Source organism: Psittacula echo (assembly GCF_963264785.1).
Source record: "Psittacula echo genome assembly, chromosome: 2".
NCBI classification, from domain to species: Eukaryota; Metazoa; Chordata; class Aves; order Psittaciformes; family Psittacidae; genus Psittacula; species Psittacula echo.
This window is the reverse complement of record NC_137737.1, coordinates 13,637,027-13,655,854: the sequence shown is the minus strand read 5'-3', so window position 1 is coordinate 13,655,854 and position 18,828 is coordinate 13,637,027. Positions and strand designations below refer to the sequence as shown.

Sequence of the window (18,828 nt, the reverse complement as noted above, 5' to 3'; positions counted from 1 at the left end):
AAGGAAAACATTCAGTGATGCTTTCTTCAGTGAGCCAAAGCAAGCTAAAAGTCTTGCTACACGTCAAGAAGGAAACATTTTCATCGTCTCCCATTCAGGCCAGTAAAGGATAGACTCAGATACAGAACATCACATCTGTGTAATACGTTAGGTTCTTCAGTTAATAAATCAAACACCAAATTCAACTCAAAAAAAAAAGATAGTGAAAAGACTTTGGCTTACTGCCATTAAATGGTCTACATACAACATTACCAAGCCTTGTGAATTAAGCATATGAGGGTTTCAGCTACTTTTATCTGCAAATCTCTCTCTTCTTTCTTGCATTGAAGTTTAAAAGTACAATACGATTTGTATATACATATATGTATTTCCAAGGGTTTAGCCAGATATCAGTGCTTGAGTGAACTATATAGCTATTCAATAGAAACTATAAAACATTGATACAAATATAAAGACATAATCAATATAAAAAGCTTATATTTATAAAAAATATTTTTAGGTAACAGTCTTCCCCTGAGGGTATACCACATAGTTGGATTCATAAATATTGCTCTGCACTGCAGCTTGGTTACCGAAGTTCAAAGTTCAGCTCTTAAATGAAGTGTAAATCTCTCCAGTCACCTGACATGGCTGCAGTGGTTGCCTCAGGATTATGTTCCCTAGCTTGTTGGAGTGATAAAGACACAGCATCAACGGGGTCTCCGAAAAATCTGGAGAAGATTCCTTCTTCCACATATGGAAGATATGAGAGCAGGACCTATAGGCTAGCAAGCACGTGTCACATGACTGGGCTTTAGTTTTCATGGGCAGTTCACTGACTTTTCTGGACCCAGTCCCAACTATCTTCATTCTCCTTCCTGCTCTTTTCGGCCTCAATAATTTCTTTGTACCTCCGGCGGAAGAAGCCCATCTGCAAATCAAGAAGAGATGACAGTGGTAAGTAACAGCATCATTACATTGAAACTTACTTTGTCAGAAAACGGTGCACAGGAAAAAGAACCGCACAGGTGTTAATATCTAATTTCTTCTATTGCCAATCTGGAGTCAGAGCTCCTTGTTTACAAGATCAACCCAGGCCCCAAATCTTCCCAAGGACTCTGTTCCTTACAGATGAAATACTCTGAGCAGAGCCCATTTACATGAGATATGTTTTTCAAACAAATGCACACAAAGTGTTTCTAATAAACACATACCAGAAGAGGCAGATACGGGTTTATTGGTTTCAGATAAAGACTAATGCAAAATTGGGATCTGAACCTAAAGCCAGCCTAGAGCTTGAGTCCTGTGTAAATGCAGTCCCATTGCTATCAACTGTGTAATCTGCAGCTCAGAAGGCAAAATGCAAGCCTGATCCTACAAAATGCATGCATCAACCATAACTCCTCCACAAGCCTTCAAGATGCTGTGGGGCTGACAGTCACTTTTGCATGTCTTTTTCTTTCTTAAACCCTTGTACTTAGTTATAGAAATGCAAGCAGTTTTCATTTCAGTTTGGATAAAATAATTCTCATATTGCTGTTTTCTTAAGTCTTCCTAGTAAACAAAAATGATTTTAATAACAGACTTTGGTAAGCATTCAAGAATAACTCCTCCAACTTGCAGTGCACTATTGAGACCACTGAATCAATATTTTGTTCATCACAATTAAACATTTATGTAACTCCTACCACTCTAAACCTGTTTTCTTATTCCTGCTGGGTAAAGCATGATGCCGTAGTCTTCCTTTATCAACCAGTTATTACTATCCTTTATTCCCAAATTGGCTACATGCTATTTTGTCACGACTAAGTTGAGATTTTTAGTTTCAGTTCTTTAACAACTTCAATTTTCTTCAAGTATATTTTAACTCAAAGGGGTCTGAAAGGCAGCTTGTTCAACCTGCTGAGGGTGCTTTCCTAAATCCCAGGTCCTTGCCAGTGCTCCCAGCTACATCCTGAATTCACTCCATCGTGATACTAGGCACAGACCATCCTCTCACCACTAAAGGATACAGAAGCTGCAACATGGTCTAACAAAACATGTTGGTTTGGATGACTGTGGACCACATCTCTGGGGCTTGCTATTAATCTAGAGATAGATGTACCTTCCTGAGTGCACAGATGTACATCACACACACACAACCACTTTATAAATACATGATATGCAGACGTACACATAAATGACAACCATCTCAACTTTATAGAGGTCCCATGATCCTTTGGATGCCCTCAAATAGCTGGAATTAGACCTTAAAAGCCATTTGTTCACATTTTTGTGCACAGACTACGGACATTGTCTCTTTCCCATTTGTCATAAGCAAAGCTTTATCTGATGCTCAATGCATGGATAATGGTGCTTCTGTTCTGAAAAACTACCACACAAAAGGGACACTGTTGAATTTTGGAGAGCCACATCTCCCTTGCTTCCTAGCATTTCTGATCAATGTATGCAAGGATTCAGAAACGAAGAATTAATGAAGAGTATCCCTATTCTTCAAACATGCTCTAGAAGTCAGATCAAGTTCTTTCTTTAGTGGAAAAATATCTTTAGTAGTAATTTCCATACTTATACCTGGAAGCTATAGAAGTGCAAAGGATGCATTTAGAGAAGATATCCTCAAGATAGCACCACCATAAAATCCCAGTGAAATTTCACCATTGATGCCAACATGCTTCTGCTCTATAGAGACTTGAAGCCAATAGCTGAAGTTTCCCATGATTTTCACAGTCAAAAATGAAGTTAAATTATTTTATTGATAATAAGCAAAAAAAAAAGTGTAAAAACCCATTACTCTTCCATTACTACTCCTCTGTTTTTTTACCCCAGTAGAATTAATCGAAGGTACTTATTTTAGTCTTTTAGTCACAGGAGTCTGCAGCTATTCTTACGTATGTTCAGGGAGCAGATGTGTTAAAGAAGTGGGTGCCATTTTTATGTTATCAGTTTTTATAACAGACCTACATGTTCTGCACATTAGAAAAAGAAAATTGCCACAGGACTTTGTTTCCCAAGATTAACAGGAGAAGTTCAATTTGTAGCTTTTAAAAACAGGTTTTAAACCCTTAAGGTCTCCATCCTTCATGCAACCACATCCTTGGTACAATAAAAGCCTCTCTTGAAGTTATAATCAAAATTATAGAAAGGCTTTTTATTTTCCTCGAGGGCCAAACAAATGAAAGCAAACTCCTTCCAACTGTTATTTTAATAAAAATTGTCTGTTTGTGAACATCTGCTTCAGGAATTCTTTTCAAAAGTTGGTTATGATAGTTTTAGTATTTTACTATTTTGTTACTGGATACAGAATGCCTTTGTATAACTTTCTAGTAGGGCAGAAAAGTGACCTGAAGACCATAATAAATGTTAGTGAAAGGTGAAATCCTACATCTAGAAGCAATTCCACTATGAAGCTATATATGTTTACATGCTGTAAGTGATGTGGATAATCTATAACTATGTAGAGGACTTAATTTGAGTGCAAGCAAAAAGATAAACTGGACTTTAAGGATATTTATATTTCTTTTTCTTTTTTTTTACATTTTTTAAGCTAGTGATCAGGGATCAGATATATTTCCTATCCCTTAAAGGCAAGAATATGCTTTGTTATGGGTCCCGTTCCTTACTGTTCACACCATATATATCCGCTTAACATGATAGAGTCCCTATCATCACCAGAAAGGGTTTTTTTTTTGTAATGGCCACGAAGAAATCACAACATAGTTGTTGTCTCACAAGGGAGCACACAACCCACATAACCATCTCCTTAGAATAAACTGATTTCATTAAAAATGACAGCAATATTAACCCATATGGTAAGGGATGCTAAGTGCCTGTGGCAACCTGGAGAGAACAAGTGAATTTAACATGCAGCAAGGAGACACACGGGTAATAAGGAGGAAGACTCTTGGACCAAAAGCAGGAGAACTGATGAAACATGGGGCTGAGTATATGCTGTCTCTTTTGTCACTGGGGCAGAAGTAACACCAGAAAATGTCTTTTCTGTGGCTAATGCAAAGCCCTTAAGGAACCTCAGAAAACCCAGTAAGGACAGCACTACAGGGACTCAGTGCTGGATTTCAAGCAGGGAGAGAAGAGATCAGCTTTAACAGGAGGATTGCAGTGATATAATTTGTGGAATGGATGTTTACAGTAGGCCAATGGTCTCCAACCTATGTTTCGTGGGCAATGAGTCTCTAATATTACTCAATTGCTTTCCATATATACAGAGATACATGTGTGTACACATACTGTACAGAGGAAGAGCAGCAGAAGAACATACTTACAGGAAGCAAGGAGAGAGTACCTTGGGAAGCTGAATAGTTATAATGGAAGAAGAGGCATCAGCCACCAAAGACAATTGAGGAAATAAGACAAGCAAACTACAGTCAGCATTTCAGAGTTGGGTGAAAATTATTTGGAAAGGCTGAGGAGGCCTTCTTGAGCTATGGGCCATTTGGATCAGTGTGGTTAAAAGAAAGGTCTCAGGAGCAGGACACTGCTCAGCAAGCACCATGCTTCACTCTTAACCCTGGCAGACCTTACCAGAGGGGAGCTGCTATGCCAAAGGCACCATATCCTACTTTGCTTCTTCTGTAGGTACAGAGGAAACAAAGAGGAGAAAGAGGGCCACTGAGACTTTGAGAATATAGGGATAGTCCCAAAATCCTGGGGCTATCAGTGTCACTCACAATGAATTCACGACCTACTCCAGGGAATGGAGAGAGTGGCTGAACTGTCTGTGAATCCACACATTGTCATGTTTCACATCTGCCATGATAAACTGCAAAGATTATCTTGCTTTTAAACAAATATTAACAAAGAATAATCAGAATCAAACACAACGGAAAGAAAAAGTTGGCCTGGTCTTTACCAGAAGTGATAAAAAATAATCAATGCTTTCTGGTAAGTATAACTGCTGCTATAAATAGGTGTTTTAGATGCAAAACCTGAAACCATCCGTAGGTTTTATACACATTTTTTAATTTAGTTATTCTAGCCTGGGCACCCTTTTCTAGCATACCCTTACTGCCATCTACAGCATACGCTGAGCAGAAAGCATGTTCCTGCCAAAACTGAACAGTAAAGCAACAGAAAACCTGTGTTACTCGTAGGCTGGGGAATTACACCTGTTATTGTGAAGTTACTTCTTGCCACGCAACAGCACTGTCAAGTCTTCAATTCAGAGTACTGAAAGTATCTTTCACTCTTTAGCTGTCATGCCAGATTTAAATCTCTTAAAAATCACAGATAAGTCATAACTAGACAACATTCACATAAAACTGCATTCTTCAAGCACTCACACAAATGGAAAACTTCAGTCAAAGTGATTTCAAAGTGTTGAATTAGCATCACAAAACCTATTGTCTTTTTTTTTCTGTTGCTATTTTCTACACATCTGAACACCGATCACTGAATTACTGGACTTGATATTTTCCTAAACTCCCAAAGTATAAACATTTGTCCAACATTTCCTGCAGTACCATCCCGTGTCTCTCTCTCTCTAGGGTGCCAATTAAAAGTATGTTTGAAGAGCGATGATATTACAATCTGCACTTGGGAAAAAAACAAAGCTGATCAGAGGGCAAGCAATATCACTGCCCTTGTTATATTCACTGTTGGGCAAATGTCTAAAGCATTTTTATCATACCCATTGTGGCTTATTTTCCCAATCAAATAAAAAGAGAAACAGTTTGAAATGCAAACTGTAGAAGAATAGTTATATTTTTGTTGGGTTTTTCTTTTTTAAGTATTTTTCCCATTAACTTCATCTATTAAGAAGCAAGAAAAAAATGATAACAGTTGTACACCATTGTAAAACAATCATTATGTCAATTTACAGTAGTGTTTTGAGACTTTAATTGAACTAGGAATAGAGGTTTGTGAATGACAATGTTCAAACAGAATCCAAAAAATACATCAGAGACTTTCGCCATGTTTTGTACAATTTTTTGATTAAGCTGCTCTAGGGTATACTGAGGTACTAAGCTGCACACAGAAAGTATTGATTTTTATCAGTAAGGCTCTGCTGACAAATATCTTTCAATGGACGTTATTGCCCACAGTAGAAACCAACAAATAAAGACAGCAAAGGAAGTATAGATATATGTGTAACTAAGAAATACAATGGAATTTCAGAAACCCTGCAGATATCTTCCATTGAAGCTAGGCTTTGTCAGGATACTTTGGATTCAGTGCCTTAATCATAAGCTGTCTTTCCTCTACTATACAGTTTTTCATCTATTGTACGCACTATTCAGCCATACTGGACGAACAGTCTGGACTTACATCATTAATCTTTTACTGCCACATCTCTTTATTCTAGGCAGAGGTCCCACACCATTCACCTCATAGCCCTTCAGAAAGAATAAACTTATTCTTCTCCTCACCTTTTTGGGGTGCCTGCCCCATGGGCACTCCTCCCTCCTTCTAAACAGTACCACAGCTAGAAAAATACACAGCTAATCATGGGCCAGGAACCTCACTCCAAGCTAAAGGCCACCAGTCAGCACAGCAGCAACACCCCAATCTCTGCAAAGCAGCACTGCTGAGATTGGAAGCATGGAGCGTTTCCCCATGCAGAGATTGATCACTGGTTATTATGAGCATCTCACTTCACTACTGCCAAGAAGGCGGAAAAAAATACTTTGCACTCGGGTTCACGTGGTCTTGGATAATTCTGGCAAGTCACCAGCTCCAAGAGGATGCCCCGTTTCCTTCCTCCCAATTAAAGGACTGTTGCCACAGTACAGAGGGGTCATGAACAGATCTTGTGTATCAGCTTTTCCATAGAGGACTGGCAAACTGCCACCGCCTGGGCCCCCCTGTGAGGAAAAGGCATGTTTGGAAAGCAGCCATGTGGCCTGCCTATAGTTAATGAGAAACTGTATATTTAGGAGGACGAATGATAGCATGGCTAAGGTAAGCTCATGAGGATTCAAGTGGCCTGGCTTTGATTATCCAGTCTTTCATTGACATTTTGAGAGGCAAATCTTTCAAGTTTCCTGTAATGTAGGTCCTCATTTGCTCAATGAAACATGTCCAAGAAAATAAATACATATGTCTCAAAAATTACCATTCCACAAGTGGCTGGGGGGTGTGTGTATGTATACACATACAAGATACACTTTGCATACATACACAGTGCTACATATACTTATGCAGCTGGGAAAGACTGGCAAAGAGAAGTTCAGTAGCTTGCTCAAAGATAAGTTCTCCTCTACAAACATTTTATTTAGCTGCTATGGAAGAATTTGACACCTGTCATCTGTATCTGATCCCAATGAACTGTAATAGACAGACATTGCCATGGCATGAAAAACTAGCAATGTAGACAAAATTGCACTTAACTTTTAAGTTACTTTCATATAGCCTGGCTAACTGACATAAGGTATTACTAACGGTACCTAGTGTGAAGATGTGTAGTCCTCCACACATTTTTAGCAGGAAATTTATTTTACATGCTGTACTAGTAAAACAAGCATAGTTTTTTAAACACACATTTTATTAGGCAGTTACTTTGTAATATGGACGTAATAAGAAAAATGTTAAGTGTTTGGGGTTTTTTTTCTAAGAACTGTCAGTCAGTTCATAACCTTAGCTCAAGCAGTTATTAAATGAACTATCAATTTAACCAAATGCTTTATGTCTATCTTTAAGGCCAAATATTCAAGAAACAGAGAAACAGTCACTGAGACTAGGCACTTCAAAGTAGATGCACAATTCAGACTGGCAGCATGCATGGAAAAGATGCATTTAGGTGTGCAAAAGAGGTAAATGCACACAGAGATGGACACCTGTACAGTGTAAGTATAGTAATATATAAGTATAATATTTATATATATATATAAATATATATATATAATAAATATATAATATATAGTAATATATAAGTACAGTACAGCAATCTAATTTAGTACTTTGGGTTTTTTAATATAACATGCCTTGCTATTCTCACTGATACTAGAGCATCATCCCACCCTAAACATGAAGCCCAGTCATCAATAATTTGTTCCTTTAACCACTTCTAGTGCAACTTTTCACCCAGTAGTTGTTCAATTGGCTTCAATGGACCTACTGACTAATGCAGTGAATAAAGCTGGTAGATTGGGTGTCTACCCTTGGAATATCTTTACCTTGGAATATAGAGGCAATATCTAATTTGCCTCAGACAAGATCCATTCACCTAGCCTTTTATTCATTTCTGCATAAGTAATATATTTTGTAAAGGACTTAATACCTACATTACTTTGGAAATTAAGAGAATTCCAATGACTGGACTTCTAAAGATCTTTCAGAGCTGAGTTCTGGTAACTTGAGTTTACTGAAAGCATTAATTTCTTGCAGGATGGTAACTATGTACAGTAACTTGCATGACAGATGTTACTAATATAAGCGTAATCAAAAAGCAAATTAGCCAACATTAAATCTTATAAACACTTGCAAACAGTTTAAAGTTTTTTTTTTCCTATTGCAAAATTTTACTAAGTAGTTTATCTTTTAAAAAAGCCATGGAATGAACACAGTCATCATCCAAAGTTCATCTGTGCTTATCAGTCTCAAAAATGAGAAAGAACACGTCTATTCAGAGATGTCTGGACAACTTACTATATACTGATTTCTTAAATCTCAGCAGAGAATAAGGCAGTAATTAGATATATCATTCCTGTAAGTGCAATTAATTTAAGACATATCTCAATCCATATTTTCCATTTCCTTTCCAAAGGAAAAAAGAAAAAAACTACTGAAGTATTTCTGGCTTTGTTTGAAAACCAGAGACTAAACATTAAAGTCTATTTCTGGAATCAATAAAAAGTAGCTTTCCACTCATATTTTGATGTATCTGACCTTCCAAAAATATTTGAATGAAATTTATACTATATTCATAATTATCAAGGATAAGTTACTTTCATGGATTTAGCTGAACCAGGAAGAAATGTCTATGGCTGGTGTAAGTCATAATACAGCATGTCCCACTGCAACACTTAAGCCTAAAGAGAGAATTCAGACTATGGAAGTCACATTGTCTGTGTATTGGCATTTGGGTCTGATAGGTTCTAATGACTTCCCATAAATACACATGTTGTGTTCCAGCAGTGGGGAACCTTGGAACCTTAGGTACTTATTTGCAATTTTTCAGTCTACAGGCGTATTACTTTTCTGGTTTGGGCACCTGAGGATGATGGCTATCTTTCTTCTTTTCAGAAACACTTTCTGAACCACAACCTGACCTCTCTATTGCCAGTGGACTCAATTTGTTCACATGGTCCTAGGATGAGATCAACATAGCTGCAATGGCTGTGATGTTCTCAAAGTGCCCTGGCATGCACAGCTCCCATTTGGAGAACACTGAGACAGAGAATACTCAGCCACAAGATTATTGTTGTACAATTTACATAGCTCATTTTATCCAGAAAGATAACAAAGGCATTTCACAAGTACAAGACACACACCACCACTGAAATGTTGCCAACCTTGCCCTTAAGAGTGGTGAACAAATATTACATGGCAACCAGCAAACCCACTGGTGAAGGCGGCGGTTTGGCTACAAGAGCAGCATTAACCATTTACTTGCATAAGAACAAGTTAAAGATGCCCAAACTCAATCTTCCTGTAACATTCAGTCAGAATTCAAAAAGCTCAACAAATCCCTCAATCTACTGTAGAAAGCCCAACATTTGAGTCACTGTTGCAGGAATACAAACCCTTTTGGTCTTCAGAAGCCAAGGGTCTACGAACATTTTGTGATGCCCACTTTAGTCCAGGGAAAAGAAATGTGATAAAACACAGTTTTGGCTGTTCTTTAAGAAATTAAGCAGACTTCAAATGATCCACCTAACTTCTGCCTGGTGAAAGTGCAATTATTTCTAGGGACAATCAACCACTTCCATTGCCTCATTCCCTGCTCAAGGTCTGCAAGCTGCTATACATAATGAAGAACTATCTGTGTTTGGGAGATAATAAGGGTTTGGTTTTGAATCACAGAATTATCACCCAACTGCATTTTTATTATTTATAACAGTATAATATTGAAAGATCCTAATTCTAAGCCTACTGAACCCAGAATCTGTGCCCAAAAAGCACTACCTCTGAGAAGCCTACACATGAGATAGCAGGTAACAAATTCCTTGAAGTAACTCAATAAATGGGTAAAAAAAGCAACAAAAGTTTATCAGAAAAATTCTGCAGAATGCAATGGCTTGAGGACTACAGAAAGAGGAGTTTCAGTGAACACAAATGAAGTCAGGTTTTGCAGTTTTGATGGACAGACAGGACAGGTATGGGCCATGTGATTCCTACAGGTAGGGATGATACTTTCATAAATGAGACAAGCTGAAAAGTGAGAGGACAAAGCTGGGCAGAAACTTGGAAGAAAGTGTCAGAAACTAGTGTTGGCAAGGTTTTAAACTGAGGAGAAATAGTGGAGAAGGGAGACAAATAACAAAGAAAAAGGAGAAGTATAGACTTGTATAGATTTCTCTTAAGTTCTGAGGCAGCTGGTGCATCCATCTACACCCCTACAGGGAGCTCTGAAATCCACCCTTCCCATCATCAGCCCCTAGAAAGTGCTCTCACAGCAAGCTGAGCCAACTGCCTTGTTTATCTGAACATTAATTATGATTCTTAATTTTAAAACATCACCATATGGTTGAGTCTTGAACTGTATGTATTGAAAGGAATAAGCATGTGAACTCTAAATAGGCACAACTTTCATCAAAGATATGAAATGACACCCAGTTTCAACAGGTTTTTCTGTTCTCACCTCTAAAATCAAAATTTGAAGTTATACAGATGTGATAACGGGGGAGTGGGAGACTTTTTTATTGAAAATAGTTCTTCCTGGAAAGATTATGTATTGATTAGAGATAGGTATATAGAGAGGAAACAGAGTGAGAGAGAGAAAAGTAAGCAGCCAGACTTCTCCACTATGCTGATATCCAAAGAGGTTTTGTGCCGTAACTGTGTGTACCTGTTCACCTCTGGGGAACAGAAAAAGAGAAAGAAGCAAAAAAATTCCCCAAAACCACAACAGAGCTACTAATCCAAAACGTGGCCATCAGGAGAGGGGTTGGTACGAGGACTAGCCAGGAAATGGTAGTTAGCCTCTGCCACCTGAGCATAAATTAAAGGGAGAGAAAATATTTTGGGGCTTGTAACACAGGATACAGAGCAACCGGTAAAGAGTAAGTGCAGAGGTTTTTGGTTGGGTTCTGGTGTGGGTTTTTTCTTTCCTCTGCTGGAAAATGGTGAGCTGTATGTTTTGGCGTATTTTAAAAAGCCTTAATGTTTGAGGCCCTGGGTAAGGGAAAGTGTCTCTTTCCAAAACAGGAAAAAAAGTGGTTTCTGCTACATAGGTGAATTTCAAGTTAGCTTTAGCCTTGGTTAGCTTAAGATGTTTTCTGAAGGCTGAAACAATATGTGAGGCAATGGCAACTACTGTATGTAAGGGCATATAAGTGTTCTTTCAAAGACATTTGTGCAGTCAGAAAAAAATCGCAAGGCTTCTTCAAGCAAGAAGCCTAAAGGCACCTTTGAGAAACCTGCTTGGGTTTGCCTTTTTTAAAAAAGAACTTCATATTTCATAAATAAAGCTTTATATTTCAAAGTTTGTCCCTTAAAGCAGTGCTACCAAACCACTGCATCCACGCATACAGCCTCTGCTTAAAGCAGGATTTTGCAAGTCCAGCACTTGGTAGGATTCATGCTCCTCGTTGGAAAAAGCCAGTTCAAAGCCTGCACTAACTCAGCTCAGTAAACAGAACTGTCTTCACAGTATTTCTCCTAAAAAAATTAAAGTTTTCAAACTCTCATTCTAAGACAAAGGGGACACATGTTTCTGTGTAGCATGTACCTAAGAACAGGAACCCTTCAGCTACTCAAAACCCAATGTATGTGGCTGCTATTCTGTTTGTCTTCCTCTCTGCAATCCCATCAAGAATCCAAAGAGGGTTTGGAGCAGGACAGTGTCTTATTGCATAAGGGACACCCAGAGATTAATTCTTCACCCCAGGAACCCAAAAGCTATAAAATGATGCTAGAAACTTCATTTTAGATGGGTCAGAGCTTGAATGTAACAGGGACAGGCTCAGTTCAGAAAGAAGCTTAATGTCTAGACAAATAAGTTTAGATAAAAGTACAGCTCCTATGTTAAACATGCCACAAAGAAACAAAATAATGTTACTGCAATGAATATAAAATCTTTGATTTGCAAATCACTTCCACAACTGGCTCCACAGATCACTCAGCTGCCCAGATGTTCAGTCTGGTACTCACTGACACATCCCCTCTTTGATATCCTCTGGGCAAACCCCATTTCTTTAATTTCTGTGCACTTTATCTAAAATGATATGGATTGAATAATTCACTCCACAACTCAAGCCAGTTCAAATTTCAATCCACAGCACTGTAAAGCATTTCTATTACAGAATATTGATTGCATTATTACGCTTCACTTTTTCATTTGCATTGTGTATGCACAATGCTCAAAGGGGACCTTGTCCCCATGCATGGCTGCAGTCCTAACAGCTGAAGGAAGCGTGTGTGGGACAGCACTCCCCAAAATAAGCCAGCCATGACCACCATTCCCTCCTGAACTGTTGCCAGTGATTGTGAAACCACGGGCTCACCTAGCACATGGGTAGCTGGCCTGAAGCAAAGCGACCTCCTCCCCTGCTTCACTCTCTACAAGCATCTGGAGGCCACTAAAGAGGTGCAGTCCAATCTCCGCAGTAAAAAGCAAGATGTATTGCTGTGGGCAACAGCATGAAAGCCCCTCCTCCTCCTTGTCCACATAGGAGACCACAGGCAAGGCACCAGTGGGGACAGTGACCTCTACTGCAGAGGAGCTAACAACATTGGGAGCACATCCCCACATCCCTGTGGATGCCTGTACAAAGACATCTGGAATGGATGAACAAGACAGGAATAATGGCAAGTGTCAGGGTAAAACTGGGCTATCCAACAAAATGGGCAATGAGTAACCCTTATGCATCATGCCCATTATCCAGTGAATCCAGTGAAAACCTGCTCTCTTGCTCTGGATCTGTGCACATTTAAACCAGAGGAAACACGGTGTCTACATGAAATACTAAAATAAATAGAGAAGGAAAGTCAGTCAAAAACTGATCAAGCTCATGCTCAAAAGGTCGTTATGTGTGTTTAAACATGGCTGTGGTCTTGAATGCGAATAAATACACTTTTGTTTGAAGTGAAACAACCAGGCATTTGACATCACTTCCATTTGACATGGACTTCCTAAACTGTGCAATTTTAGATCTACAAATAATGAAATAATTACCATTCTCATTTTATTATATGCTCAGTAACCTTACTCTGATTCAAAATAGGGCTGGAATGTCCATGAGACCTCACTCTTGCTAATTCTAGAAGTGTGTAATGTGATATATCTATATGTATTCTAATATTTTTCTACAACTTGGTATAAGTAGGCAGAACTTCCTCACCGGGCAGTCGTGCACACAGTGAGAGTGTATCTTCCACACAGAGCTGAGAGCCCTGCCAGCAATCCCTGCACTGATGCCAGTGCTCTTACAATAAGTTTGCTCCAGCTGCTGCTGTTTTGTGTAAAAAGCTGCCTTCCAGGACCACTTTTTTGGTCTAATTAATTTCTTAATAAAAATATGATTTAGTTTATATGCTAATTCTCAAATCTGGGTCATTTCTAGCTCTCATCAGTCATTCTAAGATGCCGCAAACTCCATTTAATTCAAATCTGTTCTTTCATTCCACAGTTAAAAACTAAACCTCTCCTAATATACGTTTGCTTGGCTTTTTTACTTCTTCACACAGAAAATTTAGGCATGACTGTAGGATGTACTTGGCCACTTTTGTCTAACAAATATTTACAATCAGACAATTAAGATTCCTCTGCAGGACTGCAACTTTCCCACGTCAGTTTTATCTCAGACAACTTTAATATTGCCAGTAACCTTAATAAATATAGCAACTAGCGAGCGCAAAGTATCACTTATGTATATTTATGTTCCAAATGAAGACTTGGATGAAAATACTGGCTGATACTAGCAGCTACACATTTTTAACCACTTTTCTCTAAATCAAACTAAGTTATTGGTTCCTTTAGTAGTCATCCAACCCTGTGGATAAAGCACAGGAGTGCAACTGACAAAGCCTGGCTTTCTGGGCAAGGCATCTCACCTTCCTTTGCCTCAGAACTTCAACATCTGCATGCAGAAAGGGCTATATAAGCCTGATGCTAGTTAGAACTATTTGTTGCTGTCACTCATAATTTCCCTCAAGGCTTTCAGGCATCAAAATGGCACCATGAGTACTAGAAATGTACATGAATGATCTTGATGTGTACTTGAGTGATCCCTATAAAATTTAGAAGAGCTCAAGTCTCAAGATCGAGCCAGGAAGCAAAGAATTTGTATTAATCCTAATAGAGACCACAAATTGAACTTGTGTCTTATTCCCATGGAGGCTTACAGTGAAAGGTGCTATTCCTCTTACCTTGCACATTTTCAAACAGTTCATCTACTGCCTTTTTACCTTCAGGAAATGAACCATGTGAAATCAGTCATATGGGTATTAGCAGCAGTAACTCCTTTTTTCAAACCTGTGTGTCATTGGACATAAACCCTGGGCCTGTTCCAACCTCAGATTTTTCCATTCTCATGGTTATTCTGCCTTCTGAATTGCAGACCTTTTTCTTTCCCTTTGTTTTTTGTTTCTTTCACTTTTTCTGCCATGGAAAGCAAAAGCATTGCCCACATATCAGAAAAACAGAAGTTACAACATATTCAAGACCGCGGTCAAACATTCTTTTCCAAACGGAAAGCACAGTCAATTTTGACCTGGCCAGTATATACTTTTAAATCTTCAAAACTGCCTATAAAACTACTTCAAATCTAGAACACATATAAAATTTATATAATCTATGAAGTAGATTTACACCCTATAACAAAGCTATCTACATGTCTGTATAAGCTATAATAAGAACTGCCAGGCCAGTTTTTGGCCTAGGTTTGTAAATCCATTTTACAGCCTCCTGACCTGCAGCACTATGTCCTTTCACAGCACATTGGGGCTGGGACCTCCAGTCCCGGCACAGCGGGTGAGCACAGCCTGCAGCACACATGCTGCTCAACAGTGCAGATCAGGCTGCTGGACCTCCGCCACGGGAAGCAAAATAAGGTTGGACTTGTTCCTATGTATGCAGTTGGGATTTACTTCTCTCAAAGACAGTCCCTGACCTTGACCGTGGCCTTTTAGATTTATGGATTGGTAACAGGGAACTGAGGAATGAAAACACTTGAAGCTCCTTACCCTTCTACTTACCACACCAGATGGCTGCTGCTAATTGTCAGCATCAGCCCAGTTTTACCACGTAACAGTGCCTGGGTACAAGAGCTGTATCATATCAGAGACTGTGTGCAGGATGGCTTTTAACAGGTCCTTGCTGTCATAAGGCATCTTACTCATCTGGAACTCTGAGTGATCTGAAGAATTTATTGCTGGATACTCCTCTCCCCCAGGCATTTACCTCTTGAAAACAGTAGCTACTGACAGGTTTGTGCTAGGGATGCATGCAGTCTTTCAGCTGGTCAAGAAATTTGACCTGATCTTCAGGAAACCCTGAAATCAATGAACCTCAGCTATCCCGAAACCATAGAGATGTACCAAGTATGTGAGTATGAGGTAACAGCAGATTTCTAAGAGGGATCACTGCTTTATCCTGAAACAGTATCAGAGGTTTCAACTGTTAATAGCCAGGCCCTGAAAACCCCTCAATCTTCCACTTTTTCTCTACATCACAAATCTTTCCCTGTCCTTCACAAAAGCCTGGATATGAAAGTATTTTTGCTGGCCAATGGCTTCTGTAATGGAGTGGACAATTATTTAGCTCCTAAAACAAATGAACATTAAATGCAAGGATAACTTTAAGCTTTTTTTTTTCCCCTGGGACTAGCCTTGGTGTTTGTGTTGCATCTGTTACCTTACCTTCCATAAAAGCACGGCCAGCAACAGGAAGATGAGAATTCCCACCAGCAAACTGATGGCAATGATCCATCCGACAACATACCCACGAGGCTCCAGATTGTGCAAAGCCTCAAAGACCACCTACAAAGCAATTAGAAAAAGATCTTTTTATGATTGGAATTTGTATTGTTTCTCTTGCACTCATTAAACACATTGCATGGTGGCCTCACTGATCATATTTCATCTGTCCAGCAAATACAGAATGCGTCCTTAATTTTGTGCTTTCCATCTATTTTTCGCAAGGGATTTAAAGCTTTCAAGTGGACTCTAAGTAGCCATGCATTGGATCCGAAGGATATCAGCTTCCACTCTGAAATAACTCTTACCCTGCCAATCCACCATCCCACCCCCTACACTGAGCTTGTTCTGGTGCTGGGCCACCAAAGGTGCAAAAAGGCTTGCATGAAGAGCTCATCCCTTGGGTTGGCAGGGATTTCCATGACATCTCGCATGGTTTGTCTTACTCAACGTGTTCCTGGCCCTGCCAAACACCCTGATGCTTTACATGAAACACTCATGTTTGCTGAGCTTGTTAACTTATTTTCCCCCACAAAAAAATGGCACAACTCACATACAATCATATTGAAAACAAATTGTCCCTGCTGTGCTTCACAAGGCACATTGTGTGAAAGAGAGAAGGGTGTGTGCAGTCCTGGGTTCTTCTGGGAACACAGAGAGCAGTCCCCTGCTGTTCTCTTCTCTCTATTTGTATAGCATGTATGGCAAGGAAATACTTTCTACAAAGAGCTTTCCTTAACCATCTGCCTTAAGAAGAAAATGGGAGAAAATTATACCACTCATATACACTATGTGAATTTCCAGTCTCTTATTTCAATCAAAACCAGTTTCTCAGCGGAAAACTCAAAACCAGTTCTCCTCAGTGAAGGCTATTTCTATGTTAAATGTTGCAATTTAATATCCAGCGAATGCAGAGAGGCAGCAGGGATTTTTTTTAAAGGTAATACGTTTGCTTTGTCTGGCTTTATTTTGGTTTGTTTTGGAAGGCAAAGCAGAGAGTTTTCCTCCCTCCTTCACAAACCACTTTCATCATCTCCGCTTAAAAACGTCAAAACCCTCTCGTAGATATGAATTGTTAAATCAATCTTTCAAACAAAACAAGAAAAAAGTGGTAGTTAAAATTTGATGAAAGTCTGGGATTTAGTCAGATACAGTCATGAAATACCTCCATTCATTGGTGACACCATTCAAACAGCATCATTTATGAGACAGCAAAAGGAACATGATCCCATACAACCTATATGAGTGCTGAAGGTGGGCATTCAGGAAAAGGCTGCAACAGGGATGGCAGCACTGGAACAGGGGCGAAAGAGGCAGGTTGCCGAGCCTTACACAAAGCCATGTGGATCCTGAGCCAGTGCAGGTAACAGCCCTGCTTTGAATGTGAAATAGGGCAGAAGAGCATCCCAGGATCCCACTAACAACCATTTCTCTGTTTCTGTAAGCATCTGCAGCCTCAGCAAACACCCACATGAATTACAGGCACAGGTGAGAGTAAGCAGTTGAGTAGAGCTGTATTTTGTCACGGCTTTCCATAAAGAAGGACTTGAAGATCCTTCATCTTAGTTTCACAGGCTAATCCTAATTAAGACCACAGCTTTTCTGGGGGAGAAATTTGAACACAGCTGATTTACACACACTGGGGTTTTTTTTCTATTAATGAGAAATTATCAGGCATTTGATGACAACATGGAAACATAACAAATGGACAAGAACGAAGCTATAGATAGATAGCATTATCCAAACATATTCCCATAACTAGTATCACAATGCTCAAAATAGTTCTCGACCATGGGCCATTTCTTCACCCACACAAAAAGAGTAATTCTGGTGTTTCAGACATTAGCACAAAGCCTTTGTCAGACTTTAGACATCTTGCTGAAGAGAGACAGTTTCCTGAGCAGCAGTTTCCCTCATAGCCAAGATGAGTGTAAGGGAAATACCAGACAGAGATCAAACACAAATCTTGTCCCTTCCTTGTATTTCTGAGCCGGTTTGGAAAGATTATCTGATGTGGCAGTCCATTTCTCACAGAGGCTATGGTTAGCATCCATCTTGCAGACACAAGTTAGATGAGTATTTCTTAGATGACAAGGCACTAATTCATTTTCCTTTCTGACTAAAAGAAAAAAGAAACCCTCCTAACATTGTAAGTATTGCCAACTTTAGTGAAGAGAACTTTCAGGCAGTCCTTGGATACAAAATGAGGTGGTGTCTTCTTCCCACTACTCAGATAGTAAATATTAACATAATACAACCTCCAGCACAATAGACCTGTATGTCCTTCATGCTGCCAAAAGACAGAGGTAGGAATAGCTGCAGAGATCAAATCATACATCATCTGTAAAGCAAGAGCCCCAAATTTCAGGTTTGAAGCACTCGGGCTAGAATAGCTTGGCTGTAGCTTTTGCAGTCACAGCTCGAGCTATAAGGGTAGAAAGCAACAACAGTTTCTTATTCATCCAGTTTATTCTAGCAGTCTGGAATCAACAAACAAGCATAAAATCCCACTGTTCATGGCTTTGTGGTTTGGAGGGAAGCAGGGACGCTGCACATATTAATATCCTTATCCCTCTCAAGCTCTCAAAATGTGCCTGCATTATTATGCAACCACTGCAATGAGCTTTGGTGAAGCAATCAACCAACAACAAAAAACCCAAGCTGAACCCCAATCAAGGCAGACTGAGCAGACAGTATATCACATGTCAGGGTGATCAACAAGAAGTCAGTAGAGTAAGTGGTGGGAGGCCAGGGAAGCAAGTCATCCTTGGATGGGGAGAGGTTGGAGGCAGAGGATGGTGTTACCAAACAGAAGAG

The 18,828-nt window shown here is 39.4% G+C and overlaps 1 protein-coding gene across 1 annotated transcript in view; it reads right to left on the bottom strand.

The window, feature by feature from the left end:
* Nucleotides 1-811: 811 nt before the first annotated feature.
* ITGA9 (integrin subunit alpha 9) overlaps nt 812-18,828 on the bottom strand; it is a gene marked incomplete at both ends in the record, with an annotated part of 216,486 nt that continues 198,469 nt past the window's right edge. The window contains 2 exons of the mRNA XM_080610922.1: nt 812-910; nt 15,955-16,074. Coding sequence (XP_080467048.1) covers nt 812-910; nt 15,955-16,074 — 219 coding nt within the window. The remainder of the gene's footprint in view (nt 911-15,954; nt 16,075-18,828) is intronic.